Source organism: Salvelinus alpinus, chromosome 32 (assembly GCF_045679555.1).
Source record: "Salvelinus alpinus chromosome 32, SLU_Salpinus.1, whole genome shotgun sequence".
Lineage (NCBI taxonomy): Eukaryota > Metazoa > Chordata > Actinopteri > Salmoniformes > Salmonidae > Salvelinus > Salvelinus alpinus.
The window spans coordinates 29197467-29220712 of NC_092117.1; the positions used below are offsets into that span (position 1 = coordinate 29197467).

Sequence of the window (23246 nt, forward strand, 5' to 3'; positions counted from 1 at the left end):
CATTAGAAGTTACAAACCACTTCCTTATGATTCCTACTGCATTAGAAGTTACAAACCACTTCCTTATGAGCCCTACTGGGTTGAAGTTACAAACCACTCCCTTATGATTCCTACTGCATTAGAAGTTACAAACCACTTCCTTATTTACCCTACTGCGTTGAAGTTACAAACCACTTCCTTATGATTCCTACTGCATTAGAAGTTACAAACCACTCCCTTATGAGCCCTACTGCATTAGAAGTTACAAACCACTTCCTTATGATTCCTACTGGGTTAGAAGTTACAAACCACTTCCTTATCAACCCTACTGCGTTAGAAGTTACAAACCACTTCCTTACGATCCCTACTGCGTTAGACGTTACAAACCACTTCCTTATGATTCCTACTGCGTTAGAAGTTACAAACCACTCCCTCATTAACCCTACTGCGTTAGAAGTTACAAACCACTTCCTTATTAACGCTACTGCGTTAGAAGTTACAAACCACTTCCTTATGATTCCTACTGGGTTAGAAGTTACAAACCACTCCCTTATGATCCCTACTGCATTAGAAGTTACAAACCACTCCCTTATGATTCCTACTGGGTTAGAAGTTACAAACCACTTCCTTATTATCCCTACTGTGTTAGAAGTTACAAACCACTCCCTAATGATCCCTACTGCGTTAGAAGTTACAAACCACTTCCTTATTAACACTACTGTGTTAGAAGTTACAAACCACTTCCTTATTATCCCTACTGTGTTAGAAGTTACAAACCACTCCCTAATGATCCCTACTGCGTTAGAAGTTACAAACCACTTCCTTATTAACCCTACTGCGTTAGAAGTTACAAACCACTCCCTTATGATTCCTACTGCGTTAGAAGTTACAAACCACTCCCTTATGATACCTACTGCATTAGAAGTTACAAACCACTCCCTTATGACCTACTGCATTAGAAGTTACAAACAACTTCCTTATGATCCCTACTGCATTAGAAGTTACAAACCACTCCCTTATGATTCCTACTGCATTAGAAGTTACAAACCACTTCCTTATTAACACTACTGTGTTAGAAGTTACAAACCACTCCCTAATGATCCCTACTGCGTTAGAAGTTACAAACCACTCCCTTATGATTCCTACTGGGTTAGAAGTTACAAACCACTTCCTTATTAACCCTACTGCGTTAGAAGTTACAAACCACTCCCTTATGATTCCTACTGGGTTAGAAGTTACAAACCACTTCCTTATGATTCCTACTGGGTTAGAAGTTACCAACCACTCCCTTATGATTCCTACTGGGTTAGAAGTTACAAACCACTTCCTTATGATTCCTACTGGGTTAGAAGTTACAAACCACCTCCTAATGATCCCTACTGCGTTAGAAGTTACAAACCACTCCCTTATGATTCCTACTGGGTTAGAAGTTACAAACCACTCCCTAATGATCCCTACTGTGTTAGAAGTTACAAACCACTCCCTAATGATCCCTACTGCGTTAGAAGTTACAAACCACTTCCTTATTAACCCTACTGCTTTTGAAGTTACAAACCACTCCCTTATGATTCCTACAGCGTTAGAAGTTACAAACCACTCCCTTATGATCCCTACTGCATTAGAAGTTACAAACCACTTCCTTATGATCCCTACTGCATTAGAAGTTACAAACCACTTCCTTATTAACCCTACTGCGTTAGAAGTTACAAACCACTTCCTTATGATTCCTACTGCATTAGAAGTTACAAACCACTCCTTTATGATTCCTACTGGGTTAGAAGTTACAGACCACTTCCTTATTAACCCTACTGCGTTAGAAGTTACAAACCACTCCCTTATGATTCCTACTGCATTAGAAGTTACAAACCACTTCCTTATGATCTCTACTGCGTTAGAAGTTCAAAAACCGTCACTAGAAAGTGTAACCTCTATCAATGTTAGACATCATTATTAAGCTAATGCATGTTTTCATGTTAATTTGGATGGGGGGATTTATGCCTATCAATCTAATTTGAGTGTTTGAATTTGTAACGTGGTTGCATACACTTTTAACGCAGCTGCATGGAATTATAGTCAAGTGTGGTTTCACTGCATCCAACGGCACTGTCCTTGATAAGGTAACGCAGTGAGCCGCTTGTAGATTTCACAGCTCTAATGCTGTTCCACCTCCAACACCATTTTTTACATCAACATTTGAGTAATTTAGCAGACCTACAGTTAGACCGCCAAAACAACGCTATGCAGATGTCAATCTGATTGAATCTAGCCCTAAATGTTACCTGTCCGAAGTTGACAGCAGCATGGTGAGCAGAGGCAGTGAAGATGATGACAGTCAGGTACTCTGTGAGATCCTCACGTGTCTTCAGGGATTTGGGAAACTCTGCAGAAAAAGTTTCCATATAATCCAATTTAATGTTATTTGTCACATGCTTCATAAACAACAGGTGAATACCAACAGTGAAATAGTTACTTACGGGTCTTTTTGCAACAATGCAGAGTTAAATATAAAAAAAATATTGAAAATAGTGATATTGAATGAGTCCTTGTCATTTTATTTATTTATTTTTAATTTAAACTTTATTTAACTAGGCAAGTCAGTTAAGAACAAATTCTTATTTACAATGACAGCCTACAACGGACAAACCCAGACGACGCTGGGCCAATTGTGCGCCGCCCTATGGGACTCCCAATCACGGCCGGTTGTGATACAGCCTGGATTCGAAACAGGGTCTGTAGTGATGCCTCCAGCACTGAGATACAGTGCCTTAGACCGCTGCGCCACTCGGGAGCCATAGAGTGCAGTGGTCAGCCCTTGTTTAACGCCAAGTTAAGAAAAAGGCGCAACACAGGATGTTTAACAAGTTTTGGGGCGCAACACAGGATGTTTATTTTGACACTTGTTCCATCAGTGAGCCACTAACCAGTCCCTGACAGGGAGGCTATTGGCCAACTCAAAAGTTAAGTACATGTCTGTATACAAGGGTGTCTGCATAGCTAAATATCGATAATGTTACTGCGTGGTCAGCTACGTCTTTCAACACAATCCAGAGAAATAAGAAGTATGTATTTGTATTGCAGATAACTCAAATATTTTAAAGCAGGCTATGCCATTGTAGTGTTTGTTGGTTATTATGTGTTTGTACCCACCACAGCAATCAAGGTCCTGCATCCCAAAGCTGCAGACATCTTTAACGAACGCCTGGATCTCCTCATCCTTCTGTACTGTGTTGTCACTGTCGTAGTAGATACACACCACGTCCCACACAAAACTAGGGTCAAAAGAAAATGTAGGCTTAGGGTTAGAATAATAGCTAGGGTTAGGGCTGATCAATGATGTGGACATGAAGCTAGGTTTAGGGTTAGGGCTGATCAATGATGTGGACATGAAGCTAGGTTTAGGGTGAGGGCTGATCAATGATGTGGACATGAAGCTAGGTTTAGGGTGAGGGTTGATCAATGATATGGACATGAAGCTAGGTTTAGGGTGAGGGCTGATCAATGATGTGGACATGAAGCTAGGTTTAGGGTTAGGGCTGATCAATGATGTGGACATGAAGCTAGGTTTAGGGTGAGGGTTGATCAATGATGTGGACATGAAGCTAGGTTTAGGGTGAGGGTTGATCAATGATGTGGACATGAAGCTAGGTTTAGGGTGAGGGTTGATCAATGATGTGGACATGAAGCTAGGTTTAGGGTGAGGGTTGATCAATGATGTGGACATGAAGCTAGGTTTAGGGTGAGGGCTGATCAATGATGTGGACATGAAGCTAGGTTTAGGGTGAGGGTTGATCAATGATGTGGACATGAAGCTAGGTTTAGGGTGAGGGCTGATCAATGATGTGGACATGAAGCTAGGTTTGGTCCCGTGTGGCTCAGTTGGTAGAGCATGGCGCTTGCAACGCCAGGGTTGTGGGTTCATTCCCCACGGGGGACCAGGATGAATATGTATGAACTTTCCAATTTTGTAAGTCGCTCTGGATAAGAGCATCTGCTAAATGACTTAAATGTAAATGTTTAGGGTGAGGGTTGATCAATGATGTGGACATGAAGCCAGGTTTAGGGTGAGGGTTGATCAATGATGTGGACATGAAGCTAGGTTTAGGGTGAGGGTTGATCAATGATGTGGACATGAAGCTAGGTTTAGGGTGAGGGTTGATCAATGATGTGGACATGAAGATGGGTGAGGGTTGAGCCAGTGTATGGACATGAGCTAGGTTTAGGGTGAGGGTTGAGCCAGTGTGTGGACATGAAGCTAGGAAGAGGGTTGAGCCAGTGTGTGGACATGAAGCTAGGGTGAGGGTTAGCCACCGCCTTGCATCTCTTCCTGGTGATTGGTCTGGTCCCCCCCCCCCCCCCCCCCCACATACAACCCCATATGACCTCTGACCTCTTGGTGGCATCCCAGACCCTGTTCCCGTCATCTCTGTAGTAGTAGTAGGGTAGGTCCTCAGGGCTGTCCACCCCGCGCGCCTTAATGGCATCAGGGAAACACAGAGATCTGAAGGTCAGTAACCTCATGGCCTTCTGGATCATCTCAACATGACCTCCACCTCCTGTACCGTTGGCCTGAGGAGAGACGGACACATTAACTGTACCGTTGGCCTGAGGAGAGACAGACACATTAACTGTACCATTGGCCTGAGGAGAGACAGACACATTAACTGTACCATTGGCCTGAGGAGAGACAGACACATTAACTGTACCGTTGGCCTGAGGAGAGACAGACACATTAACTGTACCGTTGGTCTGGGGAGAGACAGACACATTAACTGTACCGTTGGTCTGGGGAGAGACAGACACATTAACTGTACCGTTGGCCTGGGGAGAGACAGACACATTAACTGTACCGTTGGCCTGGGGAGAGACAGACACATTAACTGTACCATTGGCCTGAGGAGAGACAGACACATAAACAGCACTGTTGATCTGGGGAGAGACAGACACATTAACTGTACTGTTGGCATGAGGAGAGACAGACACATTAACTGAATCTGTCTATGTCTCTGTCTCTCTCACTCTCACTCTCAAACACACACACGTTCTCACCTTATCGAAGATGCCAAACTCACAGATGAGTTGCTCTCTGGCCTTGGTGTTGATGGCAATGGTGAAACGAATGTGAGGAAGGAGCAACTAGAGTAGGACAGACCATCAGTCAGTCAACCAGTCGATCAATCAATCAGTAAATATATAACTAACCTATCAATGAATCAACTATTCAGTCACATTAGCAGGAACAAAACTCAAGCACAGACTGACGTGTAGTTGGTGTACCTTATATGCAGGGTGTACAGCAGGAAGCTGTCTGAACATGGCCACTCCAAACACCTCCGAGACCAGGTGAGTCCTCAGAAGGTGTGTGACTGTCTGGTGGATGTGGAAGTCAGAGGAGCGGACCCAGATCTTAGCTAGCATCCAGTCATACTGACCATCACTGGGCAGGAAGATAGGGTTGTCCTTGCCTGGAGTCTGACCCAGCTAGGAGACAGAAAGGAGGAGGAGGAGGAAGAGAGGGAGAATGAGGAGGGGGAGGATGAAGGGGAGGAAGAGAGAGAGGAAGAAAATGGCAGGAGGAGAGGAGAAGTATGTTTTACTAGATGGTGAAGAAACATGTGATGTAAGCGTATGGGTCGTTCCATCAATTCGGTGCCTTTCGAGAAGTGTAACGAACTTCTGACTTATTTTAACATTCTGTCATAAAGAGCACATGTTCAACTTGATAAAAAACACGTTTTCCCATCTCAAGAGGTAAAAACAAAAATTATCAGCATGTTAAATGTGCAACCAGAGGGAAAGAAAACTCTAGATCACCTTTACTCCACACACAGAGACACATATACATTTACATTTACATTTAAGTCATTTAGCAGACGCTCTTATATAAAACTCTAGATCACCTTTACTCCACACACAGAGACACATATAAAACTCTAGATCACCTTTACTCCACACACAGAGACACATACAAAACTCTAGATCACCTTTATTCCACACACAGAGACCCATACAAAACTCTAGATCACCTTTACTCCACACACAGAGACTCATACAAAACTCTAGATCACCTTTACTCCACACACAGAGACTCATACAAAACTCTAGATCACCTTTACTCCACACACAGAGACTCATACAAAACTCTAGAACACCTTTACTCCACACACAGAGACTCATACAAAACTCTAGATCACCTTTACTCCACACACAGAGACACATATAAAACTCTAGATCACCTTTACTCCACACAGAAACACATATAAAACTCTAGATCACCTTTACTCCACACACAGAGACTCATACAAAACTCTAGATCACCTTTACTCCACACACAGAGACTCATACAAAACTCTAGATCACCTTTACTCCACACACAGAGACTCATACAAAACTCTAGAACACCTTTACTCCACACACAGAGACTCATACAAAACTCTAGATCACCTTTACTCCACACACAGAGACACATATAAAACTCTAGATCACCTTTACTCCACACACAGAGACACATACAAAACTCTAGATCACCTTTACTCCACACACAGAAACACATACAAAACTCTAGATCACCTTTACTCCACACACAGAGACTCATACAAAACTCTAGATCACCTTTACTCCACACACAGAAACACATACAAAACTCTAGATCACCTCTACTCCACACACAAAGACACATACAAAACTCTAGATCACCTTTACTCCACACACAGGGATGTATACAAAGCTCTCCCTCGCCCTCCATTTGACAAATCTGACCATAATTCTATCCTCCTGATTCCTGCTTACAAGCAAAAATATAAGCAGGAATCACCAGTGACTCGGTCAATAAAAAGTGGTCAGATGAAGCAGATTTGTTATATTTTTTCACCTTTATTTAACCAGGTAGGCCAGTTGAGAACAAGTTCTCATTTACAACTGTGACCTGGCCAAGATAAAGCAAAGCAGTGCGACACAAACAACAACACAGAGTTACACATGGAATAAACAAACGTACAGTCAATAACACAAAAGAAAAAGTCTACATACAGTGTGTGCAAATGGCGTGAGGAGGTAAGGCAATAAATAGACCATAGTAGATGCTAAGCTACAGGACTGTTTTGCTAGCACAGACTGGAATATGTTCCGGGACTCTTCCTATGGCATTGAGGAGTACACCACACCAGTCATTGACTTCATCAATAAGTGCATCGATGACGTCGTCCTCACAGTGACCGTATGTACATACCCCAACCAGAAGCCATGGATTACAGGCAACATCCGCACTGAGCTAAAGGCTAGAGCTGCCGCTTTCAAGGAGCGAGACTCTAACCCAGAAGCTTATAAGAAATCCCGCTATGCCCTCCGACGATCCATCAAACAGGCAAAGCGTCAATACAGGACTAAGATCGAATCGTACTACACCGGCTCCGATGCTCGTTTGACGTGGCAAGGCTTGCAAACCATTACAGACTACAAAGGGAAGCACAGCCGAGAGCTGCCCTGTGATACGAGTGTACCAGACGAGCTAAACTACTTCTATGCTCGCTTCGAGACAAATAACACTGAAACATCCATGAGAACACCAGCTTTTCCGGACCACTGTGTGATCACGCTCTCCACAGCCAATGTGGGTAGACCTTTAAACAGGTCAACATTCACAAGGTCGCAGGGCCAGACGGATTACCAGGACGTGTGCTCCGGGCATGCGCTGACCAACTGGCAAGTCTCTTCACTGACATTTTCAACCTCTCCCTATCCGAGTCTGTAATACCAACATGTTTTAAGCAGACCACAATAGACCCTGTGCCCAAGAACACAACACTTAGGTAACCTGCCTAAATGACTACCGACCCGTAGCACTCACGTCTGTAGCCATTAAGTGTTTTGAAAGGCTGGTCATGGCTCATATCAACACCATTATCCCAGAAACCCTAGATCCACTCCAATTTGCATACCGCCCAAACAGATCCACAGATGAGGAAATCTCTATTGCACTCCACACTGCCCTTTCCCACCTGGACAAAAGGAACACCTATGTGAGAATGCTATTCATTGACTACAGCTCAACATTCAATATCATAGTGCCCTCAAAGCTCATCAACAAACTAAGGACCCTGAGACTAAACACCTCCCTCTGCAACTGGATCCTGGACTTCTTAACGGGCCGCCCCCAGGTGGTAAGGGTAGGTAACAACACATCCGCCACGCTGATCCTCAACACAGGGTCCCCTCAGGGGTGCGTGCTCAGTCACCTCCTGTACTCCCTGTTCACTCATGACTGCACAGCCAGGCACGACTCCAACACCATCATTAAGTTTCCAGATGACACAACAGTGGTAGACCTGATCACCGACAACGATGAGACCTGATCATGTGGTGCAAGGACAAAAACTTTTCCCTCAACCTGGTTAAGACAAAGGAGATGATTGTGGACTACAGGAAAAGGAGGACCGAGCACACCCCCATTCTCATCGACGAAGCTGTAGTGGAGCAGGTTGAAAGCTTCAAGTTCCTTGGCGTCCACATCACCAGCAAACTAACATGGATCAAGCACACCAAGACAGTCGTGAAGAGGGCACGACAAAACCTATTCCCCCTCAAGAGACTGAAAAGATTTGGCATGGGTCCTCAGATCCTCAAACGGTTTTACAGCTGCACCATCGAGAGCATCCTGACGGGTTGCATCACTGCCTGGTACAGAGGGTAGTGCGTATGCGTATGGCCCAGTACATCACCGGGCGTATGGCCCAGTACATCACCGGGCCCAAGCTTCCTGTCATCCAGGACCTCTATACCAGGCGGTGTCAGAGGGAGGCCCTAAAAATTGTCAAAGACTCCAGCCACCCTAGTCATAGACTGTTCTCTCTGCTACCACACGGCAAGCGGCACCGGAGCGCCAAGTCTAGGTCCAAGATGCTTCTAAACAGCTTCTACCCCCAAGCCAATCACTATTCACATTAAATAACTAATAATCTTCAGAAATGACTATCAAAGCAACAAAATAACTAGGGCTTTACAATGATGGTGAAACTTTGATAACTTTTGGGATTAAGTTGGTTAAAATCTTCCTAGAAGTGATAAAGGGTTGACAGAGGGACACTTTAGCAAGCCTTTATTCACTTTTTTATACATTTTTATGCAATATTTGTGCACAGTTTCTACTTAAGATATCAAAGGGATGCAAAAGCCACTAATTTTGTGGAACGACCCTTATAACAATTGACAAAAGGACTTAAACTTTACACTAGTATGACACAAACAGTTGTTCAGCTGAGCTATTTGGCTAATGGCTAGGGTTAACACTAGCCAACGGCTCCCTAGTATTTTTCTAAGCACACAGAGTAGCCTACCTGTATGGCCAGAGGCAGGATCTTGCGCTGGCTGTTGTTGTACAGCAGACAGATGGGAGCAGCCAGGTACTGTAGAGTACAGGGGTCTGTACTGTTGGGACTGATGTCTTCCATCAACTCATAGTCTGCTAGGTAGATGTTACCAGCCTGCAAACAACACGTAATACAAGGGGTGAATGTCTTAGAATTATCCTTTTTTGTGTGTATGTCTTTTGTCACAGGTACAGTGAGTGGATGTGATGTGTGCATGCATGTGTATATGCTTGCACAACTGCGTGCAGGTGACATGTGACATGTCAAGAATTAGGAATTAGAATAATTTAATAGGATCTCTATGGGTTCAGTCTCTACCTTGATCTCCTCCTCCAGAGTCATCTCTCTCTCCAGACAGTCTGCCACCATGTTGTGTGTAACGGGGAACTTCTCTGGCAGCTTGGTGCACTTCTGAATCATCACTGGGTTACAGCCGTTCAGGTACTGGTATCCAAACATAAAGTCCTCTTGCCAGTGCTCCATCACATACTCTAGGATAGGAATAGGGTGAGGAGAGGAGAGGAGAGGAGAGGAGAGGAGAGGAGAGGAGAGGAGAGGAGAGGAGAGGAGAGGAGAGGAGAGGAGAGGAGGGGAGAGGAGGGGAGGGGAGGGGAGGGGAGGGGAGGGGAGAAAAGGAGAAAAGGAGAAAAGGAGAGGAGAAGAGAGGAAGAGAGGAGAAGAGGAGAAGAGGAGAGGAGGAGAGGAGGAGAGGAGAAGAGAGAAGGAGAGTGGAGGAGGAGAGGAGAGGAGAAGTATGATTGCAGAAACAGCTAGTATAGTGCCGGTCTTACATAAGGTCTTACAACGTCTGACAAACCACAACCACGAGACTTACGACATGAAAAAAACAACTTTTGTCTGAAAGATACTTTTCTATGGAGAAAACAGTGACCACATTCTATGGAGAAAACAGAGACCACACACCTGAGATGGTGTTTTTGATCCTGACGAAGATCCGCTCAAAGTCAGCAAAGTCATTCCAGGAGGACTGGAACATGTGCATGAACTGGTTCACACACAGGTTCTCTATCCTGGGGAGGAAAGGACAACTGGTTCACACACAGGTTCTCTATCCTGGGGAGGAAAGGACAACTGGTTCACACACAGGTTCTCTATCCTGGGGAGGAAAGGACAACTGGTTCACACACAAGTTCTCTATCCTGGGGAGGAAAGGACAACATCATCTAGCTGCAGGAGATTTATGATTCCTGATCCACCCTCCTGACTGACCTCTGCGATACCATGTAGAGAAACAAAATGTCATCTCGGGAGATCAGGATGGTCAAGCGAAGCTAAGATTTATGTTGAGTTATTTTCTTCCAATTTCAATGTGATCAACAAACAAGACAATTCAGGAGTTGATGATGTATGTACACATTCTTTACACACTTATCCACCTTATATTAGAACGTTAGCAGCGTTGGTTGTTAGGGATTAATGTATGGATAAAGTTACTGCTTCCCTTCCTTGTTATGATTCGCGCACATATGTGTGCAGTACTTTGGCAACAACATTTGGGATACCGAGAATGCTGCTACTCACCTCCTGGTGAGTAATGTTTACTAGTCATTGATACATTGGTACTATCAATGTAGGTCAGTCATCATGCTTTGAATGTAATCCTACCCATCACCAGTCTGGTAAAGCTACATCAAGCATTGTGCAATGTCTTAATAGCACAACGTACTGCATGTAGTCCTTTGTACCCTGTGCTCTCTGCAGATAAGCAAATTCAGCTGCACAAATAATTCATCTGCACAAATAATTCAGCTGCACAAATAATTCAGCTGCACAAATAATTCATCTGCACAAATAATTCATCTGCACAAATAAATCAGCTGCACAAATAATTCCGTTGTTCAAACAAGCCACAGCAACACAGTTAGTCATGATGACACCAACACTTCTCAGGACTATAAATACACGGGCGGGCGGGTACACCCGATACACCAGCCACTTCCCCTAGTTCCTCATCACGCCTTTGAGTGGACCAAACATTAAGGACAACTTCCTAATATTGAGTTGCACCCCCCCCCCCCCCCCCCCCCTGTCAATCACCGTATTCTTATCCGCAGAAACAACAGCCTTTGTTTCTCAAATGACTGCCTCGCCTGGTTCACCAACTACTTCTCTGATAGAGTTCAGTGTGTCAAATCAGAGGGCCTGTTGTCTGGACCTCTGGCAGTCTCTATGGGGGTGCCACAGGGTTCAATTCTCGGGCCGACTGTTTTCTCTGTATATATCAACGATATCGCTCTTGCTGCGGGTGATTCCCTGATCCACCTCTACGCAGACGACACCATTCTGAATACATCTGGCCCTTCTTTGGACACTGTGTTAACTAACCTCCAAACGAGCTTCAATGCCTTACAACACTCCTTCCGTGACCTCCAACTGCTCTTAAACGCTAGTAAAACCAAATGCATGCTTTTCAACCGCTCGCTACCCGCACCCACCCGCCCGACTAGCATCACTACTCTGGACGGTTCTGACTTTAATATGTGGACAACTACAAATACTTAGGTGTCTGGCTAGACTGTAAACTCTCCTTCCAGACTCATATTAAACATCTCCAATCCAAAATTAAATCTAAAATCTGCTTCCTATTTCGCAACAAAGCCTCCTTCACTCACGCCGCCAAACATACCCTCGTAAAACTGACTATCCTACCGATCCTCAACTTCAGCGATGTCATTTACAAAATAAACTGGATGAAGTCTATCACAGTGCCATCCGTTTTGTTACCAAAGCCCCTTCAAATCAAATCAAATCAAATCAAATCAAATCAAATCAAATTTTATTAGTCACATACACATGGTTAGCAGATGTTAATGCGAGTGTAGCGAAATGCTTGTGCTTCTAGTTCCGACAATGCAGTAATAACCAACAGTAATCTAACCTAACAATTCCACACTACTACCTTACACACACACACAAGTGTAAGGGATAAAGAATATGTACATAAAGATATATGGATGAGTGGTGGTACAGAACGGCATGGCAGATGCAGTAGATGGTATAGAGTACGGTATATACATATGAGATGAGTACTGTAGGGTATGTAAACATAAAGTGGCATAGTTTAAAGTGGCTAGTGGTACATGTATTGCATAAAGATGGCAAGATGCAGTAGATGATATAGAGTACAGTATATATACATATGAGATGGGTAATGTAGGGTATGTAAACATTGTATTAAGTGGCATTGCTTAAAGTGGCTAGTGGTACATTTTTACATAATTTCCATCAATTCCCATTTTTAAAGTGGCTGGAGTTGAGTCAGTATGTTGGCAGCGGCCGCTAAATGTTAGTGGTGGCTGTTTAACAGTCTGATGGCCTTGAGATAGAAGCTGTTTTTCAGTCTCTCGGTCCCTGCTTTGATGCACCTGTACTGACCTCGCCTTCTGGATGATAGCGGGGTGAACAGGCAGTGGCTTGGGTGGTTGTTGTCCTTGATGATCTTTATGGCCTTCCTGTGACATCGGGTGGTGTAGGTGTCCTGGAGGGCAGGTAGTTTGCCCCTGGTGATGCGTTCTGCAGACCTCACTACCCTCTGGAGAGCCTTACGGTTGTGGGCGGAGCAGTTGCCGTACCAGGCGGTGATACAGCCCGACAGGATGCTCTCGATTGTGCATCTGTAGAAGTTTGTGAGTGCTTTTGGTGACAAGCCGAATTTCTTCAGCCTCCTGAGGTTGAAGAGGCGCTGCTGCGCCTTCTTCACAACGCTGTCTGTGTGGGTGGACCAGTTCAGTTTGTCCGTGATGTGTACACCGAGGAACTTAAAACTTTCCACCTTCTCCACTACTGACCCGTCGATGTGGATAGGGGGGTGCTCCCTCTGCTGTTTCCTGAAGTCCACAATCATCTCCTTTGTTTTGTTGACGTTGAGTATGAGGTTATTTTCCTGACACCACACTCCGAGGGCCCTCACCTCCTCCCTGTAGGCCGTCTCGTCGTTGTTGGTGATCAAGCCTACCACTGTAGTGTCATCCGCAAACTTGATGATTGAGTTGGAGGCGTGCATGGCCACGCAGTCGTGGGTGAACAGGGAGTACAGGAGAGGGCTCAGAACGCACCCTTGTGGGGCCCCAGTGTTGAGGATCAGCGGGGTGGAGATGTTGTTACCTACCCTCACCACCTGGGGGCGGCCCGTCAGGAAGTCCAGGACCCAGTTGCACAGGGCGGGGTCGAGACCCAGGGTCTCGAGCTTGATGACGAGTTTGGAGGGTACTATGGTGTTAAATGCTGAGCTGTAATCGATGAACAGCATTCTCACATGGGTATTCCTCTTGTCCAGATGGGTTAGGGCAGTGTGCAGTGTGGTTGCGATTGCGTCGTCTGTGGACCTATTGGGTCGGTAAGCAAATTGGAGTGGGTCTAGGGTGTCCGGTAGGGTGGAGGTGATATGGTCCTTGACTAGTCTCTCAAAGCACTTCATGATGACGGAAGTGAGTGCTACGGGGCGGTAGTCGTTTAGCTCAGTTACCTTAGCTTTCTTGGGAACAGGAACAATGGTGGCCCTCTTGAAGCATGTGGGAACAGCAGACTGGGATAAGGATTGATTGAATATGTCCGTAAACACACCAGCCAGCTGGTCTGCGCATGCTCTGAGGACGCGGCTGGGAATGCCGTCTGGGCCTGCAGCCTTGCGAGGGTTAACACGTTTAAATGTTTTACTCACCTCGGCTGCAGTGAAGGAGAGCCCGCAGGTTTTGGTAGGGGGCCGTGTCAGTGGCACTGTATTGTCCTCAAAGCGGGCAAAAAAGTTGTTTAGCCTGTCTGGGAGCAAGACATCCTGGTCCTCGACGGGGCTGGTTTTCTTTTTGTAATCCGTGATTGACTGTAGACCCTGCCACATACCTCTTGTGTCTGAGCTGTTGAATTTCGACTCGATTTTGTCTCTGTACTGAGACTTGGCCTGTTTGATTGCCTTGCGGAGAGAATAGCTACACTGTTTGTATTCGGTCATGCTTCCGGTCACCTTGCCCTGGTTAAAAGCAGTGGTTCGCGCTTTCAGTTTCACGCGAATGCTGCCGTCAATCCACGGTTTCTGGTTTGGGAATGTTTTTATCGTTGCTGTGGGTACGACATCGTCAATGCACTTCCTAATGAACTCGCTCACCGAATCAGCATATTCGTCAATATTGTTGTTGGACGCGATGCGGAACATATTCCAATCTGCGTGATCGAAGCAGTCTTGAAGCGTGGATTCAGATTGGTCGGACCAGCGTTGAACAGACCTGAGCGCGGGAGCTTGTTGTTTGAGTTTTTGTTTGTAGGCTGGAATCAACAAAATGGAGTCGTGGTCAGCTTTTCCGAAAGGGGGGCGGGGGAGGGCCTTATAAGCGTCGCGGAAATTAGTGTAACAATGGTCTAGTGTTTTTCCAGCCCTGGTAGCACAATCGATATGCTGATAGAATTTAGGGAGTTTTGTTTTTAGATTAGCCTTGTTAAAATCCCCAGCTACGATGAATGCAGCCTCAGGGTGTGTGGTTTCCAGTTTACAAAGAGTCAGATAAAGTTCGTTCAGGGCCATCGATGTGTCTGCTTGGGGGGGAATGTATACGGCTGTGATTATGATTGACGAGAATTCCCTTGGTAGATAATGCGGTCGACATTTGATTGTGAGGAGTTCTAGATCAGGTGAACAGAACGACTTGAGTTCTTGTGTGTTGTTATGATGATCACACCACTTCTCGTTAATCATAAGGCATACCCCCCCGCCCCTCTTCTTACCGGAAAGATGTTTGTTTCTGTCGGCGCGATGCATGGAGAAACCAGCTGGCTGCACCGACTCCGTTAGCGTCCCTTGAGTTAGCCATGTTTCCGTGAAGCAGAGCACGTTGCAATCCCTGATGTCTCTCTGGAATGCTACCCGTGCTCGGATTTCATCAACCTTATTGTCAAGAGACTGGACATTGGCGAGTAGTATGCTAGGGAGTGGAGCGCGATGTGCCCGTCTCCGAAGCCTGACCACGAGACCGCCACGTTTTCCCCTTTTTCGGCGTCGCACAGGGTCGCCGGCTGGGATCAGATCCATTGTATTGTGTGGAAGGCAAGACACTGGATCCGTTTCGGGAAAGTCATATTCCTGGTAGGAACGATGATGAGTTGACGTTAATCGTATATTCAGTAGTTCCTCCCGACTGTATGTAATGAAACCTAAGATTACCCGGGGTACCGATGTAAGAAATAACACGTAAAAAAACAAAATACTGCATATTTTCCAAGGAACGCGAAGCGAGGCAGCCATCTCTTTCCGGCGCCGGAAGTTCCACCCACCTTATACCACCCACCACCGCGACCTGTATGCTCTAGTCAGCTGGCCCTCGCTACATATTCGTCGCCAGACCCACTGGCTCCAGGTCATCTATAAGTCTATGCTAGGTAAAGCTCCGCCTTATCTCAGCTCACTGGTCACGATAACAACACCCACCCGTAGCACGTGCTCCAGCAGGTATATTTCACTGGTCATCCCCAAAGCCAACACCTCTTTGGCCGCCTTTCCTTCCAGTTCTCTGCTGCCAATGACTGAAACGAATTCCAAAAATCACTGAAGCTGGAGACTTATATTTCCCTCACTAACTTTAAACATCAGCTATCTGAGCAGCTAACCGATCGCTGCAGCTGTACATAGCGGATCTGTAAATAGCCCACCCAATCTACCTGCCTAGTCCCCATATTGTTTTTATATACTTTTCTGCTCTTTTGCACATCAGTATTTCTCCTTGCACATCATCATCTGCTCATCTATCACTCCAGTGTTAATTTGCTAAATTGTAATTACTCCGCTACTATGGTCTATTTATTGCCTTACCTCCTTACTCCATTTGAACACACTGTATATAGACTTTCTTTTTTTCTATTGTGTTATTGACTACGCTTGTTTATTCCATGTGTAACTCTGTGTTGTTGTTTGTGTCGCACTGCTTTGCTTTATCTTGGCCAAGTCGCAGTTGTAAATGAGAACTTGTTCTCAACTAGCCTACCTGGTTAAATAAAGATTAAATCAAAAAAATGAATAAAAAAATTGAAACAATATGTGTTTGTGTTTAGGTCTGGTGATGTGTAGGATACATGCAAATTTCCATGGTTACTCATACATTAACTCTCCTGTTCCACAGGCTTTCATACAGAGCTTTTAAACAGGTTACCTTTTAGTCACATTTACATACTACTCACAACCCACCTACTGAGCCAACAGTGGATTTCTGTTTCCCATTTAGCCTTTATTCAAACCAAGAAGTCCCTTTGAGAACATTAAAAAACCCATTCTGAGGAACACCTGACTAGATAACCTCACTATCCTGGACAACCTGACATTTAGAGCATAAGTGTCAATGCAATAAAAAAATACTGCCCCTAAAAAACAGAAAATTCCCTATTATGACAAGCATGGGTCTTCTACATGGACATCTCCACATTGGAAAGAGGCCTGCTGTAGGTTTAGCACTGTAGAGAGTACAAATTAAACCATGTGTAAATCTCCACATTGGAAAGAGGCCTGCACTGTAGAGAGTACAAATTAAACCAAGTGTAAATCTCCACATTGGAAAGAGGCCTGTAGGTTTAGCACTGTAGAGAGTACAAATTAAACCCAGTGTAAATCTCCACATTGGAAAGACTAGGTCTACTGTAGGTTTAGCACTGTAGAGAGTACAAATTGAACTGAGTATAAATCTCCACATTGGAAAGAGACCTCATGAAGGTTTAGCACTGTATAGAGTACAAATTAAACCGAGTGTAAATCTCCACATTGGAAAGAGGCCTACTGTAAGTTTTTGAAATGTAATTTCAACTGGTGTAGACTTTACCATGAAATGCTTGCTTTACGAGCCCTTCCCAACAATGCAGTTAAAACATTTTATAAAATAGTAACACAAGAGGAATAAAATAAAATACACAAGAATGGAGCTATATACAGGGAGTACCAGTACCAGATCAATGTGGAGCTATATACAGGAAGTACCAGTACCAGATCAATGTGGAGCTATATACAGGGAGTACCAGTACCAGATCAATGTGGAGCTATATACAGGAAGTACCAGTACCAGATCAATGTGGAGCTATATACAGGGAGTACCAGTACCAGATCAATGTGGAGCTATATACAGGAAGTACCAGTACCAGATCAATGTGGAGCTATATACAGGGAGAACCAGTACCAGATCAATGTGGAGCTATATACAGGAAGTACCAGTACCAGATCAATGTGGAGCTATATACAGGAAGTACCAGATCAATGTGGAGCTATATACAGGAAGTACCAGATCAATGTGGAGCTATAAACAGAGAGTACCAGTCCAGATCAATGTGGAGATATATACAGGGAGTACCAGTACCAGATCAATGTGGAGCTATAAACAGGAAGTACCAGTACCAGATCAATGTGGAGATATATACAGGGACTACCAGTACCAGATCAATGTGGAGCTATATACAGGGAGTACCAGTACCAGATCAATGTGGAGATATATACAGGGACTATCAGTACCAGATCAATGTGGAGCTATATACAGGGAGTACCAGTACAAGATCAATGTGGAGCTATATACAGGAAGTACCAGTACCAGATCAATGTGGAGCTATAAACAGGGAGTATCAGTACCAGATCAATGTGGAGATATATACAGGGAGTACCAGATCAATGTGGAGCTATAAACAGGAAGCACCAGTACCAGATCAATGTGGAGCTATAAACAGGGAGTATCAGTACCAGATCAATGTGGAGATATATACAGGGAGTACCAGATCAATGTGGAGCTATAAACAGGAAGTACCAGTACCAGATCAATGTGGAGCTATAAACAGAGAGTACCAGTACCAGATCAATGTGGAGCTATATACAGGAAGTACCAGTACCAGATCAATGTGGAGCTATATACATGGAGTATCAGTACCAGATCAATGTGGAGCTATATACAGGAAGTACCAGTACCAGATCAATGTGGAGATATATACAGGAAGTACCAGTACCAGATCAATGTGGAGCTATAAACAGAGAGTACCAGTACCAGATCAATGTGGAGCTATATACAGGAAGTACCAGTACCAGATCAATGTGGAACTATAAACAGAGAGTACCAGTACCAGATCAATGTGGAGCTATATACAGGAAGTACCAGTACCAGATCAATGTGGAGCTATATACATGGAGTATCAGTACCAGATCAATGTGGAGCTATATACAGGGAGTACCAGTACCAGATCAATGTGGAGATATATACAGGGAGTACCAGTACCAGATCAATGTGGATCTATATACAGGAAGTACCAGTACCAGATCAATGTGGAGCTATATACAGGGAGTACCAGTACCAGATCAATGTGGAGCTATAAACAGGGAGTATCAGTACCAGATCAATGTGGAGCTATATACAGGGAGTACCAGTACAAGATCAATGTGGAGCTATAAACAGGAAGTATCAGTACCAGATCAATGTGGAGCTATATACAGGGAGTACCAGTACAAGATCAATGTGCAGAGGTAAGAAGTATTTGAGGTAGACATGTACATGAAGGCAGGGTAAAGTGACTAGGCATCAGGATAGTTAATAATAAGGTATTTGAGTAGACATGTACATGAAGGCAGGGTAAAGTGACTAGGCATCAGGATAGATTATAATAAGGTATTTGAGGTAGATATGTACATGAAGGTAGGGTAAAGTGACTAGGTATCAGGATAGATAATAATAAGGTATTTGAGTAGACATGTACATAAAGGCAGGGTAAAGTGACTAGGCATCAGGATAGATAATAATAAGGTATTTGAGTAGACATGTACATGAAGGCAGGGTAAAGTGACTAGGTATCAGGATAGATAATAATAAGGTATTTGAGGTAGATATATACATGAAGGCAGGGTAAAGTAACTAGGCATCAGGATAGATAATAATAAGGTATTTGAGTAGACATGTACATGAAGGCAGGGTAAAGTGACTAGGCATCAGGATAGATAATAATAAGGTATTTGAGTAGACATGTACATGAAGGCAGGGTAAAGTGACTAGGCATCAGGATAGATAATAATAAGGTATTTGAGTAGACATGTACATGAAGGCAGGGTAAAGTGACTAGGTATCAGGATAGATAATAATAAGGTATTTGAGGTAGATATGTACATGAAGGCAGGGTAAAGTGACTAGGTATCAGGATAGATAATAATAAGAGTAAAATAAAGAACAGTAAAGTGATGAGTGTAAAAGTGATGAGGGGAAACAGTGATGAGTGTAAAAGTGATGAGTGTAAAAGTGATGAGGGGAAACAGTGATGAGTGTAAAAGTGATGAGTGTAAAAGTGATGAGGGGAAACAGTGATGAGTGTAAAAGTGATGAGTGTACAAGTGATGAGGGGAAACAGTGATGAGGAGAAACGGTGATGAGTGTACAAGTGATGAGGGGAAACAGTGGTGAGTGTAAAAGTGATGAGTGTACAAGTGATGAGGAGAAACAGTGATGAGGGGAAACAGTTATGAGGGGAAACAGTGGTAGCAGGGGTTGAACCTGTAACCCTGTAATGATAGGACAATGGTTACAGAGTTTAGTATGGATGCAGTACTTACGCCTTACTGTAGTTAAGAATGAAGTCCACTCCTTTCTCGCTGTCAAACTGGATGTCTCTGGGAAGCTCCTTGTGTGTGTTGGCATCTATACTCATAGGAAACCCAGGCTGCCACTCACTCCATCTATACACAGCAGGACATCACAGAATCACTAGCAGGTTCAGCAGCACTACTGAATTAGGACTACACTACGTAACACTGTGCGCAGATCTTTTACTGTTAGGCTACACTTTATAAAGTCAGTGCATTGGAAACTAGAAAACATTGACTAGTTCAATACATTGAATACATGTATTTGATTAACGCATCTTGGTATATTATCAGTATGTTACAATTGTGATGTAGATGTGTGCGACACCATAAACCCAGCTCTTGCCTGTAGGTTTTCCGTCTGCTCTCCAGCTCTTTACGTCGGTGCTGCTTCTCCAGTCTGGTCTTGTCGTCCTTTGGCAACCGTGCTTAAAAAAAAGTGAAAACCCGTAATGAAGATGTTTCTGGATTGACTTGTGTTCCTTAACATAAGGAGAGGAGACAGTTTATTGACAGACAGACAGACAGACAGACAGACAGACAGACAGACAGACAGACAGACAGCAGACAGACAGACAGACAGACAGACAGACAGACAGACAGACAGACAGACAGACAGACAGACAGACAGACAGACAGACAGACAGACAGACAGACAGACAGACAGACAGACAGACAAACCGAGAGACAGACAAAGAGACAGACTAACACACTGATAGACAGACAAAGAGAGACAGACCGATAGACAGACAGACTGACAAAGAGAGAGACAAACCGACAGACAGACCGGCAGACAGACAGATGTGACCGACCGACAGACACACAGGTACCTCTGCCATCCCTAAGGACCACCTCCTTGTCGTCCACCAGCCAGTGGAAGCAGGGGTACTCTACGTAGTCTCCAGAGGGAGTCTTCACTGTGATGTACTTACAGTACCAGTCATCATGAACCCAGTACTTATTCTTCTCTATCTTCACTAGCTCCATCTCTCCCAGGTTCTCCCCCACCGTCACATCATACGAGTCCACCTGAGGACGGACAACCAGGTTTAGAGCGATTGAGCTTGCTCTCATCCTGTGTAGAGTAAACATAATGGGCTAATTCCCGGACCCAGATTCAGCCTAACCTGAGGACGGACAATAGTCATTACCAGGTTGTCACTGTTACGGAAAGCAATTTTTTTCAATGAATGACTTACACTGAACAAGGTTTATTGTGTTTGTTGGGATCCCCATAGTTGTTAATTTTGCACCAGGTACTCTTTCTGGGGTCCAGATACAACAGTCAGAAAGAGACAGCATGAGGTTGATACGAGCTCATGAGTCACTGATGGTTAGTGCAATAGAGGAAGTATACAGCCGATGCATCTGAACTAAAGAGTACAACTGCATCTAGGGAACAAGACTCAGACACTGGTGAAGCTTTTAATGCCAGAATGAGTTGACAATTTTGATCAGATAGGGAAGCTTTTTATTGAACTTCAATGTGGTGTTCATGGGCCATGAGGTCACGAGCAGGTCACTCATCAGCTATTGGCTGTAGAAGACGCCTTATGTTGTTATTTTGCTTCATTAGAGTGAAAGAGCAGAGAATTGAATGTAGTAATCTGATTCCGTTAGACCACCCTCATACACAGTAACAGCGATGGTGGTGATGGCGCCTCCAGGACTCACTCTGCCCCGGAGCGTAACCCTTTTATCTAGTACTGTACTGTGTAGTGGTAAAGGCAAGTTTCTACAGGACAATCAATGTAAAGAGATTTGAGCGCCTTAAAAAATGCATTATATAATCGAATCCATTGTATTTCCAGGTGACAACCAGGTAAATAGCACTGTGTAAATGGAACGAATCACAGTAAAGTCTCTTTACTTCATCTCTATGGATTACTCCCCTTGACTCATATTGGAACACAATTTCAGGCACAATTTATTTAAGAGAATAGAGCTCATCAAGTTTATGTGTAACCTCACTGACTGACTGAGTGGTTCCTCTTTTCTCAGCTTGCAGTGTGAACCTGGTGACAGATGTTCTTACAGGGCTGGGCTTGATCCTGCAACAGATCTGTGGCAGATCTTACACTGGGGAACAGTAAAATAAAAAAATTATGCTGAAACAGGAAAGGGCCTTCCCCATACTGTTGCCACAAAGTTGGAAGCACATAATTGTCTAGAATGTCCTTGAGTATAAACAGTTGTCGGAAGTTTACATTCACTTAGGTTGGAGTCATTAAAACTAGTTTTTCAACCACTCCACATATTTCTTGTTAACAAACTATAGTTTTGGCAAGTCGGTTAGGACATCTACTGTGCATGACACAAGTAATTTTTCCAACAATTGCTTACAGACAGATTATTTCACTTATAATTCACTGTATCACAATTCCAGTGGGTCAGAAGTTTACATACACTAAGTTGACTGTGCCTTTAAACAGCTTGGAAAATTCCAGAAAATTATGTCATGGCTTTAGAAGCTTCTGATAAGCTAATTGACATCATTTGAGTCAATTGGAGGTGTACCTGTGGATGTATTTCAAGGCCTACCTTCAAACCCAGTGCCTCTTTGCTTGGCATCACGGCAAAATCAAAAGAAATCAGCCAAGACATCAGAAAAAAAATTGTAGACCTCCACAAGTCTGGGTCATCCTTGGGAGCAATTTCCAAACATACCACGTTCATCTGTACAAACTATAGTATGCAGTATAAACACCATGGGACCATGCAGCCGTCATACCGCTCAGGAAGGAGACGCGTTCTGTCTCCTAGAGATGAACGTACTTTGGTGCGAAAAGTGCAAATCAATCCCAGAACAACAGCAAAGGACCTTGTGAAGATGCTGGAGGAAACAGGTACAAAAGTATCTATATTCATAGTAAAACGAGTCTTATATCGACATAACCTGAAAGGCCGCTCAGCAAGGAAGAAACCACTGCTCCGAAACCGCCATGAAAAAGACAGACTACGGTTTGCAACTGCACATGGGGAAAAAGATCGTACTTTTTGGAGAAATGTCCTCGTCTGATGAAACAAAAATATAACTGTTTGGCCATAATGACCATCGTTATGTTTGGAGGAAAAATGGAGAGGCTTGCAAGCCGAAGAACACCATCCCAACTGTGAAGCACGGGGGTGGCAGCATCATGTTGTGGGGGTGATTTGCTGCAGGAGGGACTGGTGCACTTCACAAAATAGATGGTATCATGAGGTAGGAAAAGTATGTGGATATATTGAAGCAACATCTCAAGACATCAGTCAGGAAGTTAAAGATTGGTCGCAAATGGGTCTTCCAAATGGACAATGACCCAAGCATACTTCCA

General features: G+C 44.1%; 1 protein-coding gene across 1 annotated transcript in view; it reads right to left on the reverse strand.

Annotated features, from left to right (window-relative positions):
- LOC139562474 (polyunsaturated fatty acid 5-lipoxygenase-like) overlaps positions 1–23246 on the reverse strand; it is a gene marked incomplete at its 5' end in the record, with an annotated part of 32864 nt that overhangs the window by 3826 nt on the left and 5792 nt on the right. Inside the window, 11 exon segments of the mRNA XM_071380194.1 lie at positions 2259–2359; positions 3127–3248; positions 4367–4545; positions 5026–5112; positions 5254–5457; positions 9309–9455; positions 9660–9832; positions 10266–10372; positions 19903–20025; positions 20279–20360; positions 20763–20961. Coding sequence (XP_071236295.1) covers positions 2259–2359; positions 3127–3248; positions 4367–4545; positions 5026–5112; positions 5254–5457; positions 9309–9455; positions 9660–9832; positions 10266–10372; positions 19903–20025; positions 20279–20360; positions 20763–20961 — 1524 coding nt within the window.